This window comes from Oncorhynchus clarkii, chromosome 4 (assembly GCF_045791955.1).
Source record: "Oncorhynchus clarkii lewisi isolate Uvic-CL-2024 chromosome 4, UVic_Ocla_1.0, whole genome shotgun sequence".
Lineage (NCBI taxonomy): Eukaryota > Metazoa > Chordata > Actinopteri > Salmoniformes > Salmonidae > Oncorhynchus > Oncorhynchus clarkii.
Window position 1 is genome coordinate 34,203,813 of NC_092150.1, and position 23,688 is coordinate 34,227,500.

A 23,688-nucleotide genomic window follows, 5' to 3' on the forward strand; every position below is an offset into this window, starting at 1 on the left:
AAAAACGCTGGAATGAGTAGGTGTCCAAACTTTTGACTGGTACTGTATGAAAATCTCCCTGCAATAGAGCATGCTGGGAAATATTATATATGGTTCTACACTGAGAGAAAAAAGTATTTGATCCCCTGCTGATTTTGTACGTTTGCCCACTGACAAAGATATGACCAGTCTATAATTTTAAATGGTAGGTTTATTTGAACAGTGAGAGACAGAATAACAACAACAAAAATCCAGAAAAACGCATGTCAAAAGTGTTATAAATTGATTTGCATTTTAATGAGGGAAATAAGTATTTGACCCCTCTGCAAAACATGACTTAGTTCTTGGTGGCAAAACCCTTGTTGGCAATCACAGAGGTCAGACATTTCTTGTAGTTGGCCACCAGGTTTGCACACATCTCAGGACGGATTTTGTCCCACTCCTCTTTGCAGATCTTCTCCAATCATTAAGGTTTCGAGGCTGACGTTTGGCAACTTGAACCTTCAGCTCCCTCCACAGATTTTCTATGGGATTAAGGTCTGGAGACTGGCTAGGCCATTCCAGGACCATAAATGTGCTTCTTATTGAGCCACTCCTTTGTTGCATTGGCTGTGTGTTTTGGGTCATTGTCATGCTGGAATACTGTCATGCTGGAATACCCATCCACGACCCATTTTCAATGCCCTGGCTGAGGGAAGGAGGTTCTCAGCCAAGATTTGACGGTACATGGCCCCGTCCATCGTCCCTTTGATGCGGTGAAGTTGTCCAGTCCCCTTAGCAGAAAAACACCCCCAAAGCATAATGTTTCCACCTCCATGTTTGACGGTGGGGATGAGGTTCTTGGGGTCATAGGCAGCATTCCTCCTCCTCCAAGCACGGCGAGTTGAGTTGATGCCAAAGAGCTCCATTTTGGTCTCATCTGACCACAACACTTTCACCCAGTTGTCCTCTGAATCATTCAGATGTTCATTGGCAAACTTCAGACGGGCATGTATATGTGCTTTCTTGAGCAGGGGAACCATGCGGGTGCTTCAGGATTTCAGTCCTTCACGGCATAGTGTGTTACCAATTGTTTTCTTGGTGACTATGGTCCCAGCTGCCTTAAGATCATTGACAAGATCCTCCCATGTAGTTCTGGGCTGATTCCTCACCGTTCTCATGATCTTTGCAACTCCACGAGGTGAGATCTTGCATGGAGCCCCAGGCCGAGGGAGATTGACAGTTCTTACATTTGTGAATGATCACACCAACTGTTGTCACCTTCTCACCAAGCTGCTTGGCGATGGTCTTGTAGCTCATTCCAGCCTTGTGTAGGTCTACAATCTTGTCCCTGACATCCTTGGAGAGCGCTTTGGTCTTGGCCATGGTGGAGAGTTTGGAATCTGATTGATTGATTGCTTCTGTGGACAGTTGTCTTTTATACAGGTAACAAGCTGAGAGAAAGAGAGATCTACATTTTTTATTTGTGTCATGTGCATGTACTGTATGTTTGTGCGGTTTGTCTATGTGTGCTTGGGTTTTATGTATGATGTGCTCAGTGTTGACTTTTTATTGGTTTGCTTGTTATAGCCAACAATTGACAGTTAGATACAAACTGCTTTAAAGCCTTTGGTTCTGCCCAGTCAGAGAGAGAGACAGGGAAAACCTTGGAACACTTTGACTTACCTTCAAGAGTGTCTGACTTGTACTGTGTCCCAAATGGCTCCCTATTCCCTAGTGCACTACATTTGACCAGAGCCATATGGGTACCTGGTCAAAAGTAGTCCACTGTATAGGCAATAGGGTGCCATTTGCAAGATGTGTGATCAAATCTGTGACAACTGTATTTGTTTTTCTGGATTTCTGGACTGTATACCTAAAAATCATGAAGAATGAGGATATATTTAGAAAATGACTCAGACAGTACTGAGACACAGTAACCTCCTGAGTGATGAGTACTATCCAATTCTAAAATGTCTGTTATATGGCAACAATACTTTTTCCTTCACACAGACAGTATCTCTTTCATTTCTTTCAGCAACCTTGTTTGGGGTAAGTTGTAAAATACAGCAATGACCCTACCATCAGACAATACAACCAAATGTTAATGTTTCTGCACCTGAGGGACACAGACACATAGTAAATAAAGTGAATCATATTGAATATGTATCTCTTCATCACGTAGAACAAGTAGAGGCGGCATCTTGAGTACAGCCAATCTTGACGACAGATATATCGATGAGGACAGATCATCTTGAAGAATGATCAATTTTAGATTTCTTCCCAAGCAGTTTATGAGTACCAAGCTGACCCCTCTTACAATAATCCAATGAACACAGTTAGTATATACACTCAGTGGCCAGTATGTAGGTACACCCATATTATACCGGGTCGGACCTGCCTTAGCCTCCAGAACAGGCTGAATTCTTTGGGGCATGGAGACGTTGCTCAATTGGTATCAAGGAACCTAACATATGCCAGGAAAACATTTCCCACAACATTACACCATCGCCACCAGCCTGTACCGTTGACACCAGGAAGGATGGGGCCATGCTGCTTACGCCAAATCCTCACTCTGCCATCAGCAGTAATAGTAACCAGGATTTGTCGGACAAGCAATGTTTTTACACTCGTCAATTGTCCAGTGTTGGTGATTGCGTGCCCACTGGAGCGGCTTCTTCTTTTTTTTCCTGATAGGAGTCGACAAGGACAGATGAGTTGTGTGTTCCGAGATGTCGTTCTACACACCACCATTGTACTGTGCCACTATTTTCCTGTTTGTGGCCAGCCTTTTAGCGTGCATGATTCTTGCAATTCTCCTTCGACCTCTTATCAATGAGCTGTTTTCACCCACAGGACTGCCACTGAAAGTATGTTTTTTGTTTGTCGCACCATTCTCGGTAAACCCTAGACACTGTCATGCGTAAAAAGCCCAGGAAGCTGGCAATATCTGAGATACCGGAAATAGCATGCCTGACATTGCCGATCATACCATGCTCAAAGTTGCTTAGGTCACTCTTTTGGCCCATTCTAACGTTCAGTAACTGAATGCCTCAATGCCTGTCTGCCTGCTTTATATAGCAAGCCTCGGCCACGTGACTCACTTCTAGAAGCGAACCATGTGGCGGTGTACCTTATAAACTGGCCACTGAGTGTATAAGGTTTAATCTCAGTTCTTATGTCACCACAGCAACATGGGAGTACCAAAATTGTTCTCTATTTATTTTCAAACCATTTGAGCTTTGTTTGTTCCTTTACCTTCTCTGCAACCATTTCTCAGAAAGAAATGCAATGCTTTGAGAGTATTTCAAATGCTACACTGACGTATGGTGTGTGTGCGTGTGCGCTTGACTGCCTAACCCTACCAGAGTGTACTGAACACAGTACAGTGGATGAAGGCTGGGCCATTGTGTTAGGCATCATCTCATCATAGCATTAGTCTGACTTGGGCTGTTTGTGCATTTCTCTCCAACAGGAGACTGTCATAACTGGACTGCTCCCTGAGACCACTTACTCTGTCACTGTGGCAGCCTACACCACCAAGGGAGATGGGGCACGCAGTAAGGCCAAGGTGGTCACCACAACAGGAGCAGGTGTGTAGAGCTACACACAAACACAAACACACACACACAGGAGCAAGTGTGTACAGCTAAATCATTGCTCCTTCTTGATCAGGTGATTATTGTGAAAGAGAATGTTTTCTTCCAAAAGGGCACTGCAGTACAAATATCAATATCATTATAATGAAAAATATAATCTAAAATAACAAGTAGGAGAAAGTCGTATGCATAATAATAAAACGGATACAGTGCATTCGGAAAGTGCACTCTGGTAGGGTTAGGGTCAGACCCCTTCCCCTTTTCCACATTTTGTTATGTTACAGCCTTATTATAAAATTGATTACATTTATTATTTTCCTCATCAATTTATACACAATACCCCATAATGACATAGCGAAAACAGGTTTATGTACATTTTTGCAAATGTATTTAAAAAACTTGCTCAGGTGTATCCTCTTTCCATTGGTCATACTTGAGCTGTTCCTAGAACTTGATTGGAGTCCAGCTGTGGTAAATGTAATTGATTGGGCATGATTTAGAAAGGCACATACCTGTCTGTATAAGTTTCCACAGTTGACAGTGCATGTCAAAGCAAAAACCAAGCCATGAGGTCAAAGGAATTGTCAGTAGAGCTCCGAGACAGACAGGCACAGATCTGGGGAAGGTTACCCAAACATTTCTGCAGCATTGAAGGTGCCCAAGAAAACAGTGGCCTCCATCACTCTTAAATGGAGGAGGTTAGGAACCACCAAGACTCTTCCTACAGCTGTCCGTCCTGCATAACTGAGCAATCTGGGGACAAGGGCCTTGGTCAGGGAGGTGACCAAGAACCCGATGGTCACTCTGACAGAGCTCCAGAGTTCCTCTGTGGAGATGGGAGAACCTTCCAGAAGGACAACAATCTCTGCAATTCTCCACCGATCAGGGCTTTATGTTAGAGTGGCCAGACGGAAGCCACTCCTCAGTAAAAGGCACATGACAGCCCGCTTGGAGTTTGCCAAAAGGCACCTAAGGGACTCTCAGTCCATGAGAAACAAGATTCTCTGGTCTGATAAAACCAAAATTGAACTCTTTGGCCTGAATGCCAAGTGCCACATCTGGGGAAAACCTGCAACATCCCTATGGTGAAGCATGGTGGTGGCAGTATCATGCTATGGGGATGTTTTTCAGCGGTAGGGACTGAGACACTAGTCAGGATCGAGGCAAAGATGAACAGAGCAAAGTCCATAGAGATCCTTTATGAAAACCGGCTCCAGAGCACTCAGGACCAGTATAAATGGTGAATGTGCAGTAGTACTCACTTTGACTGGCTTGACCTGAAACTGCCCTTTTACTCTGACTGCTCACAATGGTTGCCTCCCAAATGGCTCCATGTTCCCCATATAGTGCACTACTTTCGTCCAGGGCCCATTAGGTGTGTTCAATGTCATTTTAAAGTATTTTTTATGTCATTATCCTAATGATCCTAATCCCTCTCTTTACCCATTAGTCCCAGGCAGGCCCACTATGATGATCAGCACCACCATTGGTAACACAGCCCTCATCCAGTGGCAACCTCCGAAGGAGACGGTGGGAGAGCACATGGGCTACCAGCTGCAGTACAAACGCATGGAGGAGGAGTCGTTCACCGTAAAAGACTTCAAGAAGATAGAAGACCACTTCACCGTCACCGGCCTGCACAAGGGCGCCACCTACATCTTCAAGCTCTGTGCCAAAAACCGGGTGGGCAACGGGGAGGAGTACGCAAAGGAGATTACCACGCCAGACGATGTGCCCAGTAGCTACCCCCAGAACCTGAGCGTTGTGGGCCTGACCACCACCACAACCAAGCTGGCCTGGGAGCCTCCGGTGCTGGCTGAGAGGAACGGGAAGATTGTCCAGTACATTGCGGTGTACAGAGATATCAACAGCCAGCAGAACCACACCAACAGGTAATATTCAATACCAATGTAAATAAAAAAATGTAAACACCTTCTGAGACATTGATAAACCACTTAACACAGAAAGTCCTCACTTTATCTCAATGAAGTTCATCTTGGATAGTCCATCGTCCTAAAACAGAGGTATCTTATCTTCCCTTATCTTATCTGCCTCAACAGCACGACAGAGACCCAGATGACCATCATGGGGCTGCAGCCTGATACCACCTATGATATCAGGATCAGGGCATTCACCAGCAAGGGAGGGGGACCAATCAGTCCTAGTATACAGAGCAGGACCATGTCTACCGCCATGCCAGGTGAGTAGGCGGTGGACATACGCAATGCAGGCGTACACACAAACCCGAGTGTGCGCATGCGAACACACACACACACACACACACATACTGAGAGCATGATCGTGTCGACCTCCATGCCTTATGAGCTCTGATGATCTGTATAAATAGTCTCACACAGATGCAGACAACACCAGACCCACATGCACACAGGCATGCAAACACACACACACACACACACACACACACACAGAGCAGATGGTATGGGAGAGGAACAGATGCGTAACTGTGTGTGTGGAAGCTGGTGGCAAATGGACAAGAGTGGCAGAACCAGTCCAGCGTAACCAGTACAGCAGTACATCAGCACCATGGAACACTCCTTTCATGTTCATATTAGGGCACATATGGCTGATGTGGAAATATATGCTAAGCTTCCTGCTACTAGCTATTCATAGTCAAATCTAATGCACAGAGGTCTAGGAGGCAGCTACCAGATACTGGGATTCAGATCCCACTGTTTTACACCCACCAGTTACAGTGAAGTTTAATGTAGAGGAACACTCATGTGAGTAGTTCCCCTGATATTTTATCATGCATATATTTATGTTCAAGTGTAAATGCAATAACATCTCTTAATGTTACCATTACAAAGTATGGGTCACTGAACATTAGTGAACTATTATGAATTAGATATCTCTCCAGAGACTCGTTTCATAATCTGTTTGTCTGCTCTCTATCTGCTTTGTGTCCCTTACTATTTTATCTCCCAAGATGCTCTAGGGTTCCCCTAGCTCTGTCATGTTACAGCAAGTACAGATGACAGTGCTCTTTTATAATTTACCCTCTGTGTGTTTCCTCTGTCTCCGTCACCTCTGTTTCACCCGTCTCTCCCCCACCTAACCTCTCTCTTCACTCTCTCCCCACCTCACCCTCTTTCTCCCCCAACTCACCCTCTCTCACCAACTCCCTCTGTCTCACCCCTCTCTCCTCCACCTCACCCTGTCTGCCTCACCTCACCCTCCTCTCTCCCTCAATCTCACCCCTCTCTCTTCCGTCTCACCCTCTTTCTCCCCCAACTCCCCCAGAGTTCACCAAAAACTTTGGTGTGAAAGCCGTGATGAAGACGTCAGTGCTGCTGACTTGGGAAGTGCCAGAAACATACAAGTCTCAAGTGCCTTTCAAAGTAAGTAAAGACAACTCCATCCTGATAGCGTGCCTTTCTCCTGCACAGATTGAGGGAATTGCATTGTGCGTGAGTGACGCCACTTTTGTCAGTGGACAATGGAAAGAAGGCTCACACAACACAATGGAGGGGCTAGGATTGAAATATATATTGAAATATCATGGGAATGAGGAAGGATATGGCCAAGCTTTAAATAATAGGTTACGATTTATATTCCATCACACGTGGTCCATAACTGTCATGAGGTTCATATAGAAAATGACACAAGGAAGAAGGGAGAATAAAATCATAGTGCACTCTAAAAAATGCTGGGTTGTTTGGTTGACACAACTGCTTTGTTGCAGGTGTTGTGTCACTTACTTGGGTTGTTTTCTTAACTGCTTGGTTATTGAGATATGACCCATTGGGTCAGTGCGGGAAGACTGGAGGCGTAGTTAAGTAGGGGCGTGGCTTCCAGATCTTTTTTCTTTTGACAACCATGAGAGTAAATGTCATTTCTGATGACTGGTTCTGTTGTATAGTTATCACATAACAAAGGTCAACTTTTACATTTTTGTAGTTGTAATGATACTTACAGAAGTGTATGAGTTTCCTTAAAGCCTTTGTTTGGATTTACAAATATGTAATAAGTTAAAATGTTACTTTTAATGTTTTCTTCTTTGCTGGGATTTTATGGTGGTGTGCCAACCAATGTTAGACGCAATACCCCCACCTAGTGATTGGGAAACTAAACTAAGCTTTCTAATGCATTGAGCATTGCCAGCTAATTGTGTCAAAAATAGGTTCATGAGACTTTGATCAACACAGTGCACAGTAGTGGCACCTGTTTCTACCGAAACCAATACCAAACCAATTACGTGGTTGTTTGTAAAAATGAAGCTTTGCACGTCATTGATCACGTGCTTCTAATAAAGTAATACAAGCAGGCACACTGCTTCAAAGTAAACTTGTCCGTAAGCCATTTTGCCACAACTTTGGATGTATGCTGGAGTCATTGTCCATTTTGGATGACCCATTTGCGACCAAGCTTTAACTTCCTGACTGATGTCTTGAGATGTTACTTCAATATATCCACATCATTTTCCTCCCTCATGATGCCATCTATTTTGTGAAGTGCAGCAGTCCCTCTTGTAGCAAAGCACCCCCACAACATGATGCTGCCACCCCTGTGCTTTACGGTTGGGATGGTATTCTTCAGCTTGCAAGCTTCCCCCGTTTTACTCCAAACACAATAATGGTCATTTTGGCCAAACAGTTCTAATTTTGTTTCATCAGACCAGAGAACATTTCTCCAAAAAGAACGATCTTTGTCCCCACGTGCAGTTGCAAACAGTAGTCTGGCTTTTTTATGGTGGCTTTGGAGCAGTGGCTCCTTCCTTGCTGAGCGGCCTTTCAGGTTATGTCGATATAGGACTTGTTATACTGTGGATATAGGTACTTTTGTACCGGTTTCCTCCAGCAGGACAAGGTCCTTCGCTGTTGTTCTGGAATTGATTGGCACTTTTCGCACCAAAGTACATTCATCTCTAGGAGATAGAACGCGTCTCCTTCCTGAGTGGTATGACGGCTGCGCGGTCCCATGGTGTTTATACTTGCATACTATTGTTTGTACAGATGAATGTGGTACCTTCAGGCATTTGGATATTGCTCCCAAGGATGAGCCAGACTTGTGGAGGTCTACAATTATTTTTCTGAGGTCTTGGCTGATTTCTTTTGATTGTCCCATGATGTCAAGCAGAGGCACTGAGTTTGAAGGTAGGCCTTGAAATGTATCCACAGGTACACCTCCAATTGCCTCAAATGATGTCAATTAGCCTATCAGAAGCTTCTAAAGCCATTACATAATTTTCTGGAATTTTCCAAGCTGTTTAAAGGCACAGTCAACTTAGTGTACGTAAACTTCTGACCCACTGGAATTGTGATACAGTGAATTATACATTAAATAATCTGTCTGTAAACAACTGTTGGATAAATTACTTGTGTCATGCACAAAGTAGATGTCCGAACCGACTTGCCAAAACTATAGTTTGTTAAAAGGACATTTTTGGAGTGGTTGAAAAAAGAGTTTGAATGATTCCAACCTAAGTGTATGTAAAATTCCGACTTCAACTACACACACATATATATTCAGTCAATAAAAATATAAATGCCATTTAAGATGAATGTATTAAAACTCTAATCTCAACTGGTTATATTATATCGTGGATCAGGGAGTAACCTCAGCCGCATGTCGCTTTCTGTACGAAGCCTACAGCTGTGCAATGGCATAGCATTGTTTTGTAAATTTAGCAGACAAGATGCACTTATTTCCCTAGCACTTATCACAGTCAAGACACCTATTTTATAATAAAATATATCAGAATATTGAGAAGTGATTCGCATCTCACGTCCGCAACAGTTTTTCTTAAACAGTGATCATTTCAAACAAGGCTCAATTCGGTAAGTTGAAAGGCACATTTTTCAGGTTCCAAATCAAAATCTGTGTTCTTTTCAATATAGTTTATTATGCCTGAGGGGAGGACGGCTCACAATAATGGCTGGAATGGAACGAATGTAATGGCATTAAACCATGTGTTTGATGTGTTTGATACCATTTCACTGATTCAGGTCCAGCCATTACCACAAGCCTGTCCTCCCCAATTAAGGTGCCACCAACCTCCTGTGAAATGTACAAATGGAACACTAGGTTCAAAGCAAATGAACATTGTCTTCAAGACAACATTTTGACCAAATAGTTTTACAGTATTTGAAAAGTGTTGATGTCAGTTCATGTACTTGAGTACATGATTTACTCCTGCTCATCCCTACCCCACGTGAGCGGGGACCCAAAGAAAATTTACTGTTGGTATTGAATCAAATATAAAATAGATTTAGGTTTTATTAACACTTTTTTGGTTACTACATGATTCCATATGCGTTATTTCATAGTTTTGATGTCTTCACTATCATTCCACAATGTAGAAAACAGTCAAATAAAGACAAACCCCGGAATGAGTAGCGGTGTACAAACATTTGACCGGTACTGTATGTGTGTTTGTGTACGTGTGTGTGTTTGTGTACGTGTGTGTGTATATATATGTGTGTGTGTGTGTGTGTGTATATAACTAAGCACTCCTCCCTGTGTCTCTATCTAGATTCTGTATAACCAGCAGAGTGTGGAGGTGCAGGGGAACCTGAAGAGGAAGCTGATCACGAGGCTGCAGCCAGACACAGACTACAGCTTTGTGTTGATGTCTAGAGGGAACAGTGCTGGGGGTCTACAGCAGCAGGTCTCCATCAGGACCGCCCCGGACCTACTCAAGACCAAACCCATCCAATACCAACACGACCCAGAGGAGGGGGGCAAGCTCACCATCACCCTGCCCAAAGTCCCCACCACCGCCCCTGTCAGGTCTGTCCCATAAACACTGTGGCTGTTACTGTCACTACCACCATCACTCTCACTGCTAGAACTAGGGCTATAACCAACTTCCATCCTGTTCAATGCTGATGTGTCTGCATGGTTATAAATATGTTACTCCTGCTGTGTCCCTATACCTCTAACTGGGGACCTGGGGGCGATTGTTCCTTAGTCTGGGATCTCCATCTGAGCCCACTGTTTACAAGATGGCTATCTAAATCCCTATACCTATTAGTAATATCTATTATTGCCACTACTTGTATTATCCATCCTGTGCTTACTATAGTTGTAAGCAACAAGTCAACATGAATCCTCCAACACCAACTGTCCCAACTATGTCCTTAAGAAGATAGGGGGTGGCAGGTAGCCTAGTTGTTAGAGCGTTGGACTAGTAACCAAAAGGTTGCTAGAATCCCCGAGCTGACAAGGTACAAATCTGTCGTTCTGCCCCTGAACAAGGCAGTTACCCCACTGTTCCTAGGCCGTGTGGTGGTTCATTTCTTTACTATAAAATGAGGAGAGACAAAATTATCACACAAGTCAGAGTTATACATAAACTAAATCTTTAATAGTGAGAGCTTTGCAATAGCAATGGCTGGTCAGCCCATCACCGTCTCTGATGATCCGTTGAGAGTGGTGAGACAAAAGTACAAAGGTCTTTTCTAGCCAAGGTACACCCCCCTTCAACCTACATGACGAACAACAGATATATAGAATGGGTCACAAGGTTAACATTTGTATGAAAGATACCTATAATACATAGCAGACAGTATCTGCTGTGTCAACGGTTTTCGTTTTATAGACCAGTGTCTGTCCCTCCGACTCCAAACTGGAGCCATCTCTCCCTGGTACGGTATAGAACAGACACATTAACTCATGCTCTGGAATGCTCTTTATGTTTTATCACCCAAAAGACATGGTAAATCTCCTGTCAGTGTTATCTGCCAGAGACCCATCCTCAGTAGAACACACACACAATAGTTAAGAATTCTCTATTCTGTTGAAATAAAACAACCATTTGATGCAGTTAAAGTATTATAGCATAATCGTGCAATTTTGCCACCATAGCCGTCATTGAAAATAAGAATTTGTTCTTAACTGACTTGCCTAGTTAAATAAAGGTTTAACAAAAAGAAGAACAGGAAAGGATAGAGAATGAGTTGTCAAGTGTTGCTACTGTATGTTGTCTGGGTGCTACTTCATCTGTTCATCTATTTGGCTTGGAGGCCAGAGCTATACTGTTACAAGTAACACCCAGCACTTAAAGGAGTTGAGAGATGATTTGGACAGAGAGAAGATGACGCACAACAGAGGCTAAAGAGGCTGAGCTCGCTGTAATTTAGGTCCAGAAGGCCTTCCTCACCAGACACACAGAAAAAAAACATGGCTTTCCATGCTAATGCTAAATCAATATCCTCAGATGAGCACGAGGATGATGAAGGATTTATGGAGGATGAGGATCTGCACGCACGCACGCATACACAAGCTGTGTCCTCCAGGGCCGCCTGGTTGGAGAACAACTCCAGTGCCTTTATATACGTCCCGCTATTCTACACATCAACATGAATAAATACTATAGTATTCTACACTACGGCATAAATACTATAGTGTTTTTGTAGTGTAGTGTTTTTGCAGACTTTACTGTAGTATTAACTATAGTGTTTTTGACTACATTACTGCAGTATTTACTATTGTGTTTCTTCTTCAAGAAACCTACTGGAGAAATACTAAGATCACATTTTCAATAACTGGTCAGGCTGAACAGATAGTTCAAAGTTTATGCTATTTTCCATACCTGGCATTTAGGTTTTTCACTTATGGGTGGCTCAAATTGCGATATGGGGAAGGGAATGGGCAGGGTATATGCATATTGAATACTGTAGTATTTACTAGTTACTGTTTTTTGCAGACTTTACTGTAGTACTGTGCTACAGTGTTCTTTTGTGAATAATACTGTAGTATTCACTATAGTATTCTACAGGATACTACAACATTCTACAGTACTACACACGATCGAGGGAAAATACAGTGTGTAATATTTGTATTCTACAGGATATTACATTTGACTACTTAATTCTATAGGAAGTACTGTAGTATTCTATAGTCAACTGTAATATTATTTTGTGTGAGCAGTTCATACCCACCTTGGTATTTTCACGTTTATTTTCAGTGGTATAGCAGTAGAGAGAGCACTATTAGGGATAAGGCTGGCTTTGTCCCAGGCCAGCCTGCTGTCCTGCAATCATTACTAGTAAAAACCTTAAAGAATAGGCTCTATCTAAAAAAACTGTGCTAGTAAGACACATTTAAAACTGGCGCTATAGGGGAGGGCTGCCGCTTTATCGGCTCTTAACCAACCATGCTATTTTGTTTGTTTTTTCGCGTTGTTCATAACTTGTTTTGTACATAAATGTTGCTGCTACCATCTCTTATGATCGAAAAGAGCTTTTGGACATCAGAACTGGGATTACTCACCTCAAATTGGACGAAGAGTTCTTCTTCAATGAGTCGGACGGGAGGGATATACTACTACAGACACCCGACCAGGTCCAGATCCCTGTGATTCGCTGGAAAAGGAAAAGGTTTCACAGGAAGAGATCAGAGAGCCTTGTGAGGATCAGGAGATGAGTGGCTAATCTGCACTTGCCTTCCATCCTGCTAGCTAATGTTCAATCGCTGGAAAATAAATGGGAAGAATTGACAGCACGTATATTCTACCAACAGGACATTAAAAACGGTAATATCTTATGTTTCAACAAGTCGTGGATGAACGACAACATTAAGAACATACAGCTGGCGGGTTATACACTATTGGCAGGACAGAACAGCAGCCTCTGGTAAGACATGGGACGGGGGCCTATGCATATTTGTAAACAATAGCTGGTGCACGATATCTAAGGAAATCTCAAGGTTTTCCTCGCCTGGGGTAGAGTATCTCTAAGCTGAAGACCACAAAATCGACCTAGTGTTCATCTGCATTTTTCATAGCTGTCTACATACCACCACAGACCGAGGCTGGCACTAAAACCGCACTCAATGAGCTGTATTCCGACATAAGCAAACAGGAATACGCTCATCCAGAGGTGGCGCTCCTTGTGGCCGGGGACTTTAATGCAGGGAAACTTAAATCAGTTTTACCTCATTTCAATCAGCATGTTAAAGTGTAACCAAAGGGAAAAAAATGTACACCACACACAAAGCTCTCCCTCTCCCTCCATTTGGCAAATCTGAAAAATCTGACTCTATCCTCCTGATTCCTCCTAATTCCTGCTTAAAGCAAGAAGCACCAGTGACTCGGTCTATAAAAAAGTGGTCAGATAAAGCAGATGCTACACTACATGACTGTTATGCTAGCACAGACTTGAATATGTTCCGGGATTCATCCGATGGCACACCACATCAGTCACTGGCTTTATCAATAAGTGCATCGATGACGTTGTCTCCACAGTTACTGTACGTACATACCCCAACCAGAAGCCATGGATTACAGACAACATTCGCACTGAGCTAAAAGGTAGAGCTGCCGCTTTCAATGAGTGGGACTCTAACATGGAAGCTTATAAGAAATCCCGGTATGCCCTCCGCTGAACCATGAAAAAGGCAAAGTGTTCTCAGGATTGTGTACAGGATTAAGATCGAATCATACTACACCGGCTCCGATGCTCGACGAACGTGGCAGGGCTTGCAAACTTTTACAGAATACCAAGGGAAGCACAGCCGCGAGCTGCCCAGTGACACAAGCCTCCCAGACGAGCTAAATCACTTCTATTCCCGCTTCGAGGTAAATAACACTGAAACATGAATGAGAGCATTAGCTGTTCCGGACGACTGTGTTATCACATTCTCTGCAGCCAGTGTGAGTAAGACCTTTAAACAGGTCAACATTCACAAGGCCGCTGGGTCAGACGGATTACCAGAATGTTTACTCCAAGCATGTGCTGACCAACTGGCAAGTGTCTTCACTGACATTTTCAACATCTCCCTGTCTGAGTCTGTAATACCAACATGTTTCAAGCAGACCACGATAGTCCCTGTGCCCAAGAACACTAAGGTAACCTGCCTAAATGACTACCGACCCATAGCACTCACGTCTGTAGCCATGAAGTGCTTTGAAAGGCTGATCATGGTTCACATCAACACCATCATCCCAGAAACCCTAGACCCAACCCAATTTTGCATACCGCACCAACAGATCAACAGATGATGCAATCTCTATTGCTCTCCACACTGCCCTTTCCCACTTGGACAAAAGGAACACCTATGTGAGAATGCTATTCATTGACTACAGCTCAGTGTTCAACACCATAGTGCCCTCTAAGCTCATCACTAAGCTAAGGACCCTGGGACTAAACACCTCCCTCTTCAACTGGATCCTGGACTTCCTGACGGGCCGCCCCCAGGTGGTGAGGGTAGGTAACAACACATCCGCAACTCTGATCCTCAACACGGGGGCCCCGCAAGGGTGTGTGTTCAGTCCCTTCCTGTACTCCCTGTTCACTCGTGACTGCAAGGCCAGGCACGACTCCAACACCATCATTAAGTTTGCTGATGGCACAACATGGTAGGCCTGATCACCGACAACGATGAGACAGCCCGTAGGGAGGACGACAGAGACCTGACCGTGTGGTGCAAGGACAACAATCTCTCCCTCAACGTGATCAAGACAAAGGAGATGATTGTGGACTACAGGAAAAGGAGGACCGAACACGCCCCCATTCTCATCGATGGGGCTTTAGTGGAGCAGGTTGAGAGCTTCAAGTTCCTTGGCGTCCACATCACCAACACACTAACATGGTGCAAGCACACAGTCGTGAAGAGGGCACAACTAAACCTATTCCCTCTCAGGAGACTGACAAGACTTGGCATTGGTCCTCAGATCCTCAAAAGGTTCTACAGCTGCACCATGGAGACCACCCAGACTGGTTGCATCACTGCCTGGTATGGCAACCGTTCGGCCTCCGACCGCAAGGCACTACAGATGGTAGTGCGAACGGCCCAGTACATCACTGGGGCCAAACTTCCTGCCATCCAGGACCTCTATACCAGGCAGTGTCAGAGGAAGGCCCTAAAAAGTTTTCAAAGACTAGCCACCCTAGTCATAGACTCTTCTCTCTGCTACCGCACGGCAATCGGTACCGGAGCGCCTAGTCTAGATCCAAGAGGCTTCTAAACAGCTTCTACCCCCAAGCCATAAGACTTGTTAACAGCTAATCAAAAGGCTACCCAGACTATTTGCATTACTATCTTCTATGTTGCTGCTACTCTCTGTTTTTATCTATGCATACGTAGTCACTTTAATAACCCTACCTACATGTACATATTACCTCAATTACCTTGAAACTGGTGCCCCCGCACATTGACTCTGTACCGGTACCCCCTGTACTGCTTTTTAATTATTTGTTATTCTTATCTCTTACTCTTTTTTTGTGGTATTTTCTTAACTCTATTGTTGGTTAAGGTCTTGTAAGTAAGCATTTCATTGTTGTATTCGGCACATGTGACAAATAAAATTTGATTGGATTGATTGGATTTACTGTAGCTCTATGCTACTCTCCCATTAGAGCAGAAAGCAATTTCTTCAAGAGTTCACTTCAAACGTTAACTAATAAAAAATCAGAGGCCCAATGCAGAACCTGCAATTTCAGAAAAGGTACTTTTTTTTTACCCCTACTACTCAGGCAGACTTGTGAATTACTTGGACTCAAGTGTTTGTTTCTAAAAAGAAACTGTGAACATCTAAGCCGTAATAAGCAGCGCCAGCATGAGTGAGAAAAAAAACAAAAAAACGAATTTAGCAATACAATCAGTATCTTAATGCCCTGGCCAGACCTTTTCATCACACTCTGGATTAGAGCCAGACACACACACACACACACACACACACACACACACACACACACACACACACACACACACACACACACACACACACACACACACACACACACACACACACACACACACACACACACACACACAGAGCCAGAGTAAACATCCGAGCCAAAGCCAAACTTATCCTACTATTCCTCTGGTGACAGAAGTTAACTACATAGGTTTAACTTGACGCATAAGAGGGGGGAGGTGTGTGTGTGCATAGCATACATGTGTTCGCCTATCAGGGGATTCATTATTTGGTATGAGAAACTACATATTTATGTTCGAGTATGGATGGATTGAGGCCTTAGCAGAGCCTGAATGTTATGACAATAGAGATATCTGAGATATGCTCAGGCTTACCCAAAGGGACAGCGTGTTACACACACATGCATGCACCCATGCACACACACACACTCATGCTCACTCACTCCATCGCACACACACATTGGTTTTTACAATCCAAGTGGGGACCAAAACATCTATTCTCATTCTAAATCTTATTTTCCATAAACCTAACCTTAACCAAGCCCTAACATTAACCCCTAACCCCTAGCCCCTAACTCCTCAGCCTAATTCTAACCCTAATTGTAATCCTAACCCTAAACCTAACATCTAAACCTAAAATCAAATTTTTTCCCTTTTGGGGACCGGTTGAAATGTCCCCACTATTCAAATGTTCCTTGTTTTACTATCCGATGAGAGGACTTTTGGAACCCAAAAGGATAGTAAAGTTAGACCACACGCACACACACACGCACGCACGCACACACACACACACACACACGTACACAAACACCCTGGTCGTGCTAAACCTGCCTGTCTCTCTCTCTACAGATATTACTACATAGTGGTGGTTCCTGTCACACCAGCCACACTACACAGGTGGGAGAACCCTGAAGATATGGACTTGGATGAGGTGAGTGCGTGTGTGTGCGTGTGTTAACTGCACCTCCTCTGGGCACAGACCAAAAAAATCCCTTTCTTCCATAGCACCAAGCCCATTAAATATGAAGCATCTTTAAAACACCTCATATATTTTGTCTCTGCCCCCCCCCCCCCCTCCAAAAAAAGAACAAGACGATATCGACAGATCATGCTGTGAATTGCTGATTACAGAATTCTCAGCTTTCACTACACATGTAAATTGCAATTTTTGCCCTTAACAGTTTGTCTATGCTGTGCAGGATGGTGATTTCCATTTAAAAAAAATAAGCTTTTTATTTTTCATTTCAAGTTTTGCTTCTCCTGAGTGTTTGAGGCACTTAAAACACTCCTAAATAGCTGCTCATAGCATTTTTTTGCTTTGTTTTATTAATGTGAACCTTTTGGGCTTCAATACCTTTCTCGTGAGTTTGCTTTCTCTCAATCTACTGTCGTCTGCAGAAAAAGTGCAGCCTCTTGAATATCAAAAAACCATAGAGCGCGTTAAATAAATATGCCTGCATCCAAAGCACCTTTGAGACAGCAAGATCTGCTCTCTCATTGTCAAAGCCTTTTCTTTCTCTGCAATCTAAAACATTGCTATTGCTGCCGTTTTATAGACTAGACAAACTGTATTTTCGGTATGAAATGGGTCGGTTGAAGTCGTGTTGAAGAGCGGAGAAGAGAAACAAGGTTATAGGGGGGGGGTTCACATAAAAATGTAACGTGGACTTTCTAGGAGTCAGTAGAACTGTAGAATACTTCAGACATACACACACACACACACACACACACACACACACACACACACACACACACACACACACACACACACACACACACACACACACACACACACACAGGAACAAACACACACACACACAGGAACAAACACACACACACACACACAGGAACAAACACACACACACACACAGGAACAAACACACAGGAACAAACACACACACACAGGAACAAACACACACACACACAGGAACACACTCCTGAGACTGTCTAATAAAGCTATGACCTCTCACCACAGCTGTAGGTCAGAAAGAGGTGCGAGTGGTGAGAGAGACAAGAGAGGAGCAGCTCACTGTGGACAAGTGTGAAACCTGGCTGCAGGACCAAGATGTTATAAAACTTGAATTACTCTATGCATCATTTGCAGTGTAAGATTTTAACACACCTGTGAGCCTAGAAGCACAATTCATTGTGGCCTATGGGCGCAGTTTATGAACACATATTTATTTGATGTGAACAGTATGCGTGTTCTATATTACTGACTATATAGTTGCTACAGAATAAAAACAAAACCCCAAACTGGACAGATAGATAATAAAGTGAAGTGCCTTGCTCAAAGCCATAATGGCAGGAGATTGTGTATCTTTGAGTCTTCGCTCCAATTGGCACCCTATTTCCGACATAGTGCACATACAGAATGGCGCTATTTGGGGTGCAGATAAGTATTTCTCTCTGATGTCATGTCAGCTCCTGGAGGCTAGTTCTGACCAGAGCCTGAAGAGGAGACAGACCCAAGAGTTCCTCAGACCCTACATCGCTGCCAAGATGGATGCTCTCCCAGACACCTTCCCTCTAGGAGACGAGAAGAAGTACAACGGCTTCTACAACAAGCCACTACCGGGCCAGCAGCAGTACCTCTGTTTCGTACTGGCTGCCCTCAAAGGCCACGAATCTGTAAGTGAAACAACCACTTCTCCCTATCTATAGATACTGTAGTCCTGTCACAAACACAACTTCCATACGGTATCACCATCCCCGAGATACATGAACATCCAATGTAGAATCAAACTCAAAAGACTAGTACTGTTAATACAACAGTAAGGATGTGTCATATACTGTAAATGCCCCTTGAGTCTGCCATGTGTATTCTACACAGTGCAGCCTGCCAATTATTTGATTTTAGCACAATCAGTTGTTTTTGTTGTTGCGATACTCCTCGCGTCTCTCAGTGACACAGCTAGATAACAGGTGAGCCAAGACTTCCGCTGGCGTCGCCATGCCACACGCTGCACGAAGCAGCAGCACTGTGTGACTCACGTCTGTGTAGTGAGTCACGGTTACGTGTCACAGAGAAACTATGAGCCCGCGTCGCAGTCAGAGTTCACTCAGTGTGGTCGTCATTTAGAGCATGCACTCACTGGTGTCCTTGGTCTTCACTGCAGAAGTTCAGACAGCTCCTCAGCCTCAAAACACGTCTCCCCTATCTATTTACTGTACATACAGTGCATTTGGAAACTATTCAGACCCCTTGGATTTTTCCACGTTTTGTGTTTTTTTTTCTCATCAATCTACACACAATACCCCATAATGACAAAGCAAAATAAAAATGCAAAAAAATACAATTATGAAATATCACCTACAGAAGTATTCAGACCCTTTACTCAGTACTTTGTTTTTGCACCTTTGGCAGCGTTTACAGCCTCGAGTCTTCTTGAGTATGACTCTTCAAGTTTGGCACACCTGTATTTGGGGAGTTTCTCCCATTCTTCTCTGTAGATCCTCTCAAGCTCTGTCAGATTGAATGGGGAGTGTCGCTGCACAGCTGCCATTCCAAATCATGTCCAATCGATTGAATTTACCACAGGTAGACTCCAATTAAGTTGTAGGAACATCTGAAGGATGATCCATGGAAACAGGATGCAACTGATCCCAATTTCAAGGTTAAAAAAAAACAACTGTTTTCGCTTTGTCATTATGGGGTATTGTGTGTGGATTGATGAGGAACAAAAATGTATGTAATCAATTTTCGAATAAGAGTATAACGTAACAAAATGTGGAAAACGTCAAGGGGTCCGAATACTTTCTGAATGCACTGTATACTGCATGAGGAAATGATGGCGTGGTTGATAAAAAAATACAAAAACATAAATCGATTTTTACAACCATTGGACCACCAACTCTCGACAGTGCCAGCCCATTGCTATGCCTTTCTTCATCTTCTGGGAAGCAATACATTGTGGAGAGAAAGGAGAGTTGTGTATTGTGTTTTTGTTCAGCTAGAACGTGGTTATTTCTCTTTAACAGAGTGACAGACAGACACATAACAGATCTGTGACCCAGTAAAGTGAATTATTATTGAATCTAAGTCATGCCTGGCCAGATAAAATAGCAGGCTAATCACGTTCATGGGAAAACAGGGAAGTGAGCTCAGCTTTATAGTTATGGCAGGGTTGATGGCAGGATGGAGGAAGGAGGAGGAGAGAGGAGGAAGAGGGAGGCGGGAGACTGGAGCAAAAGGGCACTGCAGCTTTATGTGGCTCCCTTGGCTGGTAAATATGCCTGGAAGTGTGAAATTGGATAAAAGAAACAAGCCATATAAACAGTGTGATCACTTACAGCAGGGAAGAGAGGGAGAGAGGGAGGAGGGGAGGTAGCATTAGAGAGAAAGGGTGTCAGTTTCATCTGAGGGGACTGGAGAGAACCGGATGGGAGTGATGGAGGGGTGAAAAGAGTGAGGGGTACAGAGAGAGAGATAAGTCTGATGGAGGAATGGAGAGTGGTAGAGGGAGCCTTGGGGAAATAATATACAGTACTAAGAGAAGAGGAATGCAGTAAAGGTTTTATGGATGAGATTTTCTTTTTTTTATGGGGAGATTTTATGGATGAAAAAGAGAGTTGTTTAAATGACACAGAGGGAGGCAGAGAGACAGAGACGCCATGAAAATAGGGAGATGGACAGAGGCAAATAGAGGAAGAGACAGATTGAAAGAACGAGAGCGAGACAGGACGAAAGAGAGAGACCGAGACACAGACAGAGAGGTAGTAGCCTGAGGATTAAGGGAGGGGGGAGTGGGGGGTCCTGGTGCTCTGCCCTCACCTCAGACACACCCAGAGGGGATCGTTGTCGATATGTTCAATAATCATCTTAGTGTTTAATGTTACACTGATCTCCTCTCATTGACAATGACTTTTTAGGACCTATCTGCAAAATTATGATTCTGAGATAAATGGCTTCAAAGTTCCAAACCCTCAATTATTGAATTTAAGGATTTATCAACATGAACTGGGGTATTTAGAGTACTTTATACCGCAGAGCTGGTGAATACTCGTTTCCGATTGGCCAGAAGGGCATTCTAAAATAGCGATCATGACACAATAAGCGCCTACACACACAGACCCTACTTGCTACAAAGTAACATCAAGCTCAACCAGCAACCACACAAACCGAAATTGGATACATCCAAAACACAGATCCAAAGAGGAAAAACTTAGCTCGCTAGCGTTTATTTATTTTTGCAGAGACATGTTTTATTGGAGCATCTGATGACCTGACGTGGTGAGTGATGACCATGAGTTTCTTTGGTCCTTACCGATGCAGTCATGACGCAAGTGGCGCTCTGTCAATAACAACGCTGTGTCAACAACTACATTTTGACACAAATGCAGATAGAAACGTATGGTCCCAAGCTCTTGAAAATGTGCCACGTGTTACTTCCAATGTGCTATCGAGAGAATGATTATTGAGAGACCTCTTAACCTTTTACTGCAGTGGGCTGAATCAGGGTCACACAGAGTGTTTCTTGGTAGTCTTAAACAAATCTACGCCTCACACACATTTAGGTGACGACTAAACCAAAAAACAGACGTGGTTCTTCCATTGGAACTTGGTGGTGCTTTTAGATGGTTGAAAGCAAAGTGATTGCACGTTGGGAATTCAACCAACCTCTGGCTGTCTTTTTGAGTGGGTGAATATACGTACTGTAGGTTGAAATCTCATTGATCCACATCTCAACCAAATATTACCCAAATGTTCATGTTTCAATGATGTGTTGTTCCCAGTAGGAAGCCTTATTGTGGGAGAAACTATTGGGAAAAAATAAGACTATTCACCCTATGCACTCCTCGGTCTTCTCTCCTTCCCTTCCCTTCCCCGCATCAGCTCTGCTTTTCACTCACTTTATTATCTCTCCAATACACAGCATTCCCATGCTGCATTTGTAAATGTAGAGGCGCTGGCAGTACATTATTCACTCACTCTATGGGCTGTGTTTCTATCAGATAGTGCTTCTCAAATTGATCACTCCCAAAGTTTCCCCCCTCTCTGAGAATATCTAAATGTCCTCTTTTGTTTGGGCTTCCATCCACTGTGTCTAAGAGGCGTGACTGCTGCCATTTTTCAAATAAAGTTTTGTGCTGCACTGCCTGCTGCACATTGCCAAAAGTATAAGAATGAGCTGCGGAGAAGAGAGAGAGAAGAGGAGCCTGGGAGAGAGAGAATAGAGAGACCGAGACAGAAGAGGGAGGGACGAGCCTGGAAGCGATGGAGAGAGAAAGAGGAAGCCGAGAAATGAGCTCAACATGAACAGTTCTCAGAGATGTCAGGCTATTCATGGCTGTTTCTGTCATTGAGTCGATCAAGACCCCAGGTCTTTCTCAGCAGGTATCAGAATATGGGATGCACCATGACCTTTTGACCTTGAACCTTTGTGCAAAGGCTTTTGGCCCATATGAGTCCTTCGTTTATGCAGGATATGACTGCAACCATCTTCATCAATATCAGATGCATATTTTCAATATTTCCTTTGAAGACGTCAATCTATGCTGTGGTGAAACATTCAGAAGACTCGACAGTAACCCTTGTTTTGAGTACTCCTCAACTGGGCCTGACAAGTGCTAGCCACATGTAAACCTGGTGGCATGGCCTCAGTGAAAGTTGTTGGGATTTCCTCTGCCAGTTATTAAACAATCATTTTAGCAACACGTCTTAGACAGCAAAGGGGTTGCAAATGGGACAGAGAGAGAGGTAGAGCGAGGGGTAGAGAGATGGGTAGAGAGAGAGAGAGAGAGAGAGAGAGAGAGAGAGAGAGATCTTGATGGAGGATTAGACTCTGTCATTGTGTGTAGTCCCTGCTGTGTCCGGGGAGGGTGACTAGTGCAGGGGAGGATGCGCATCAGCGGCCTCTGAGGACAAATCCGATAAAGGTGACAACTTTTATCACGCCCTCTGGAAGCCAGCAGAGAACCCGGGGCCAACTCTGTCTCACTGGCGTCAGTACAGTATATCACAGTCTCACTAATTGACATGGCAGGGTTAGAGGAGGGGAAGAGCAGGAGAAGAGAGCAACAGAGGCTGAAAATAACTCAGGGTCAGGGGCAGAGAGGAGCGAGGGGAAGGGGACAGACTTAACTACCATGGAGCAGTTGTGAGTGGGCGATTGCTGATACAGGGGCAGGATCTGGAGTTTGTTTATCTGCTCGCAGCATATGTGTACTACTCTCTGAGTGTATTTAGTAGTAGCTTCATCTGCATCAGCACTTAGGCTACAGTAAGCCTATACCTCTCTCCCGGCTTGCGTCTGTGCCACCACAGTAAGCAGGCACATGTAGTGACTGCAGTGCTCTGTGTGTTTCTACGGCAACTGGAATGAACGCCTTTGTCAGCACCAGTTAATGTTTTTATCAGTTAAAAAGGCATTAAAACCCCATTAAAAAGGGAGTTCTGTCATAAATTGTTCTCTCTCTCTCTCTCTCTCTCTCTCTCTCTCTCTCTCTCTCTCTCTCTCTCTCTCTCTCTCTCTCTCTCTCTCTCTCTCTCTCTCTCTCTCTCTCTCTC

General features: G+C 43.9%; 1 protein-coding gene across 1 annotated transcript in view; it reads left to right on the top strand.

The window, feature by feature from the left end:
- Positions 1 to 23,688, top strand: part of LOC139406745 (receptor-type tyrosine-protein phosphatase F-like) — a 453,529-nt gene that overhangs the window by 387,681 nt on the left and 42,160 nt on the right. Inside the window, exons 15-21 of the mRNA XM_071149731.1 lie at positions 3,434 to 3,551; positions 5,008 to 5,449; positions 5,618 to 5,757; positions 6,819 to 6,916; positions 10,051 to 10,307; positions 17,028 to 17,109; positions 18,603 to 18,809. Coding sequence (XP_071005832.1) covers positions 3,434 to 3,551; positions 5,008 to 5,449; positions 5,618 to 5,757; positions 6,819 to 6,916; positions 10,051 to 10,307; positions 17,028 to 17,109; positions 18,603 to 18,809 — 1,344 coding nt within the window. The remainder of the gene's footprint in view (positions 1 to 3,433; positions 3,552 to 5,007; positions 5,450 to 5,617; positions 5,758 to 6,818; positions 6,917 to 10,050; positions 10,308 to 17,027; positions 17,110 to 18,602; positions 18,810 to 23,688) is intronic.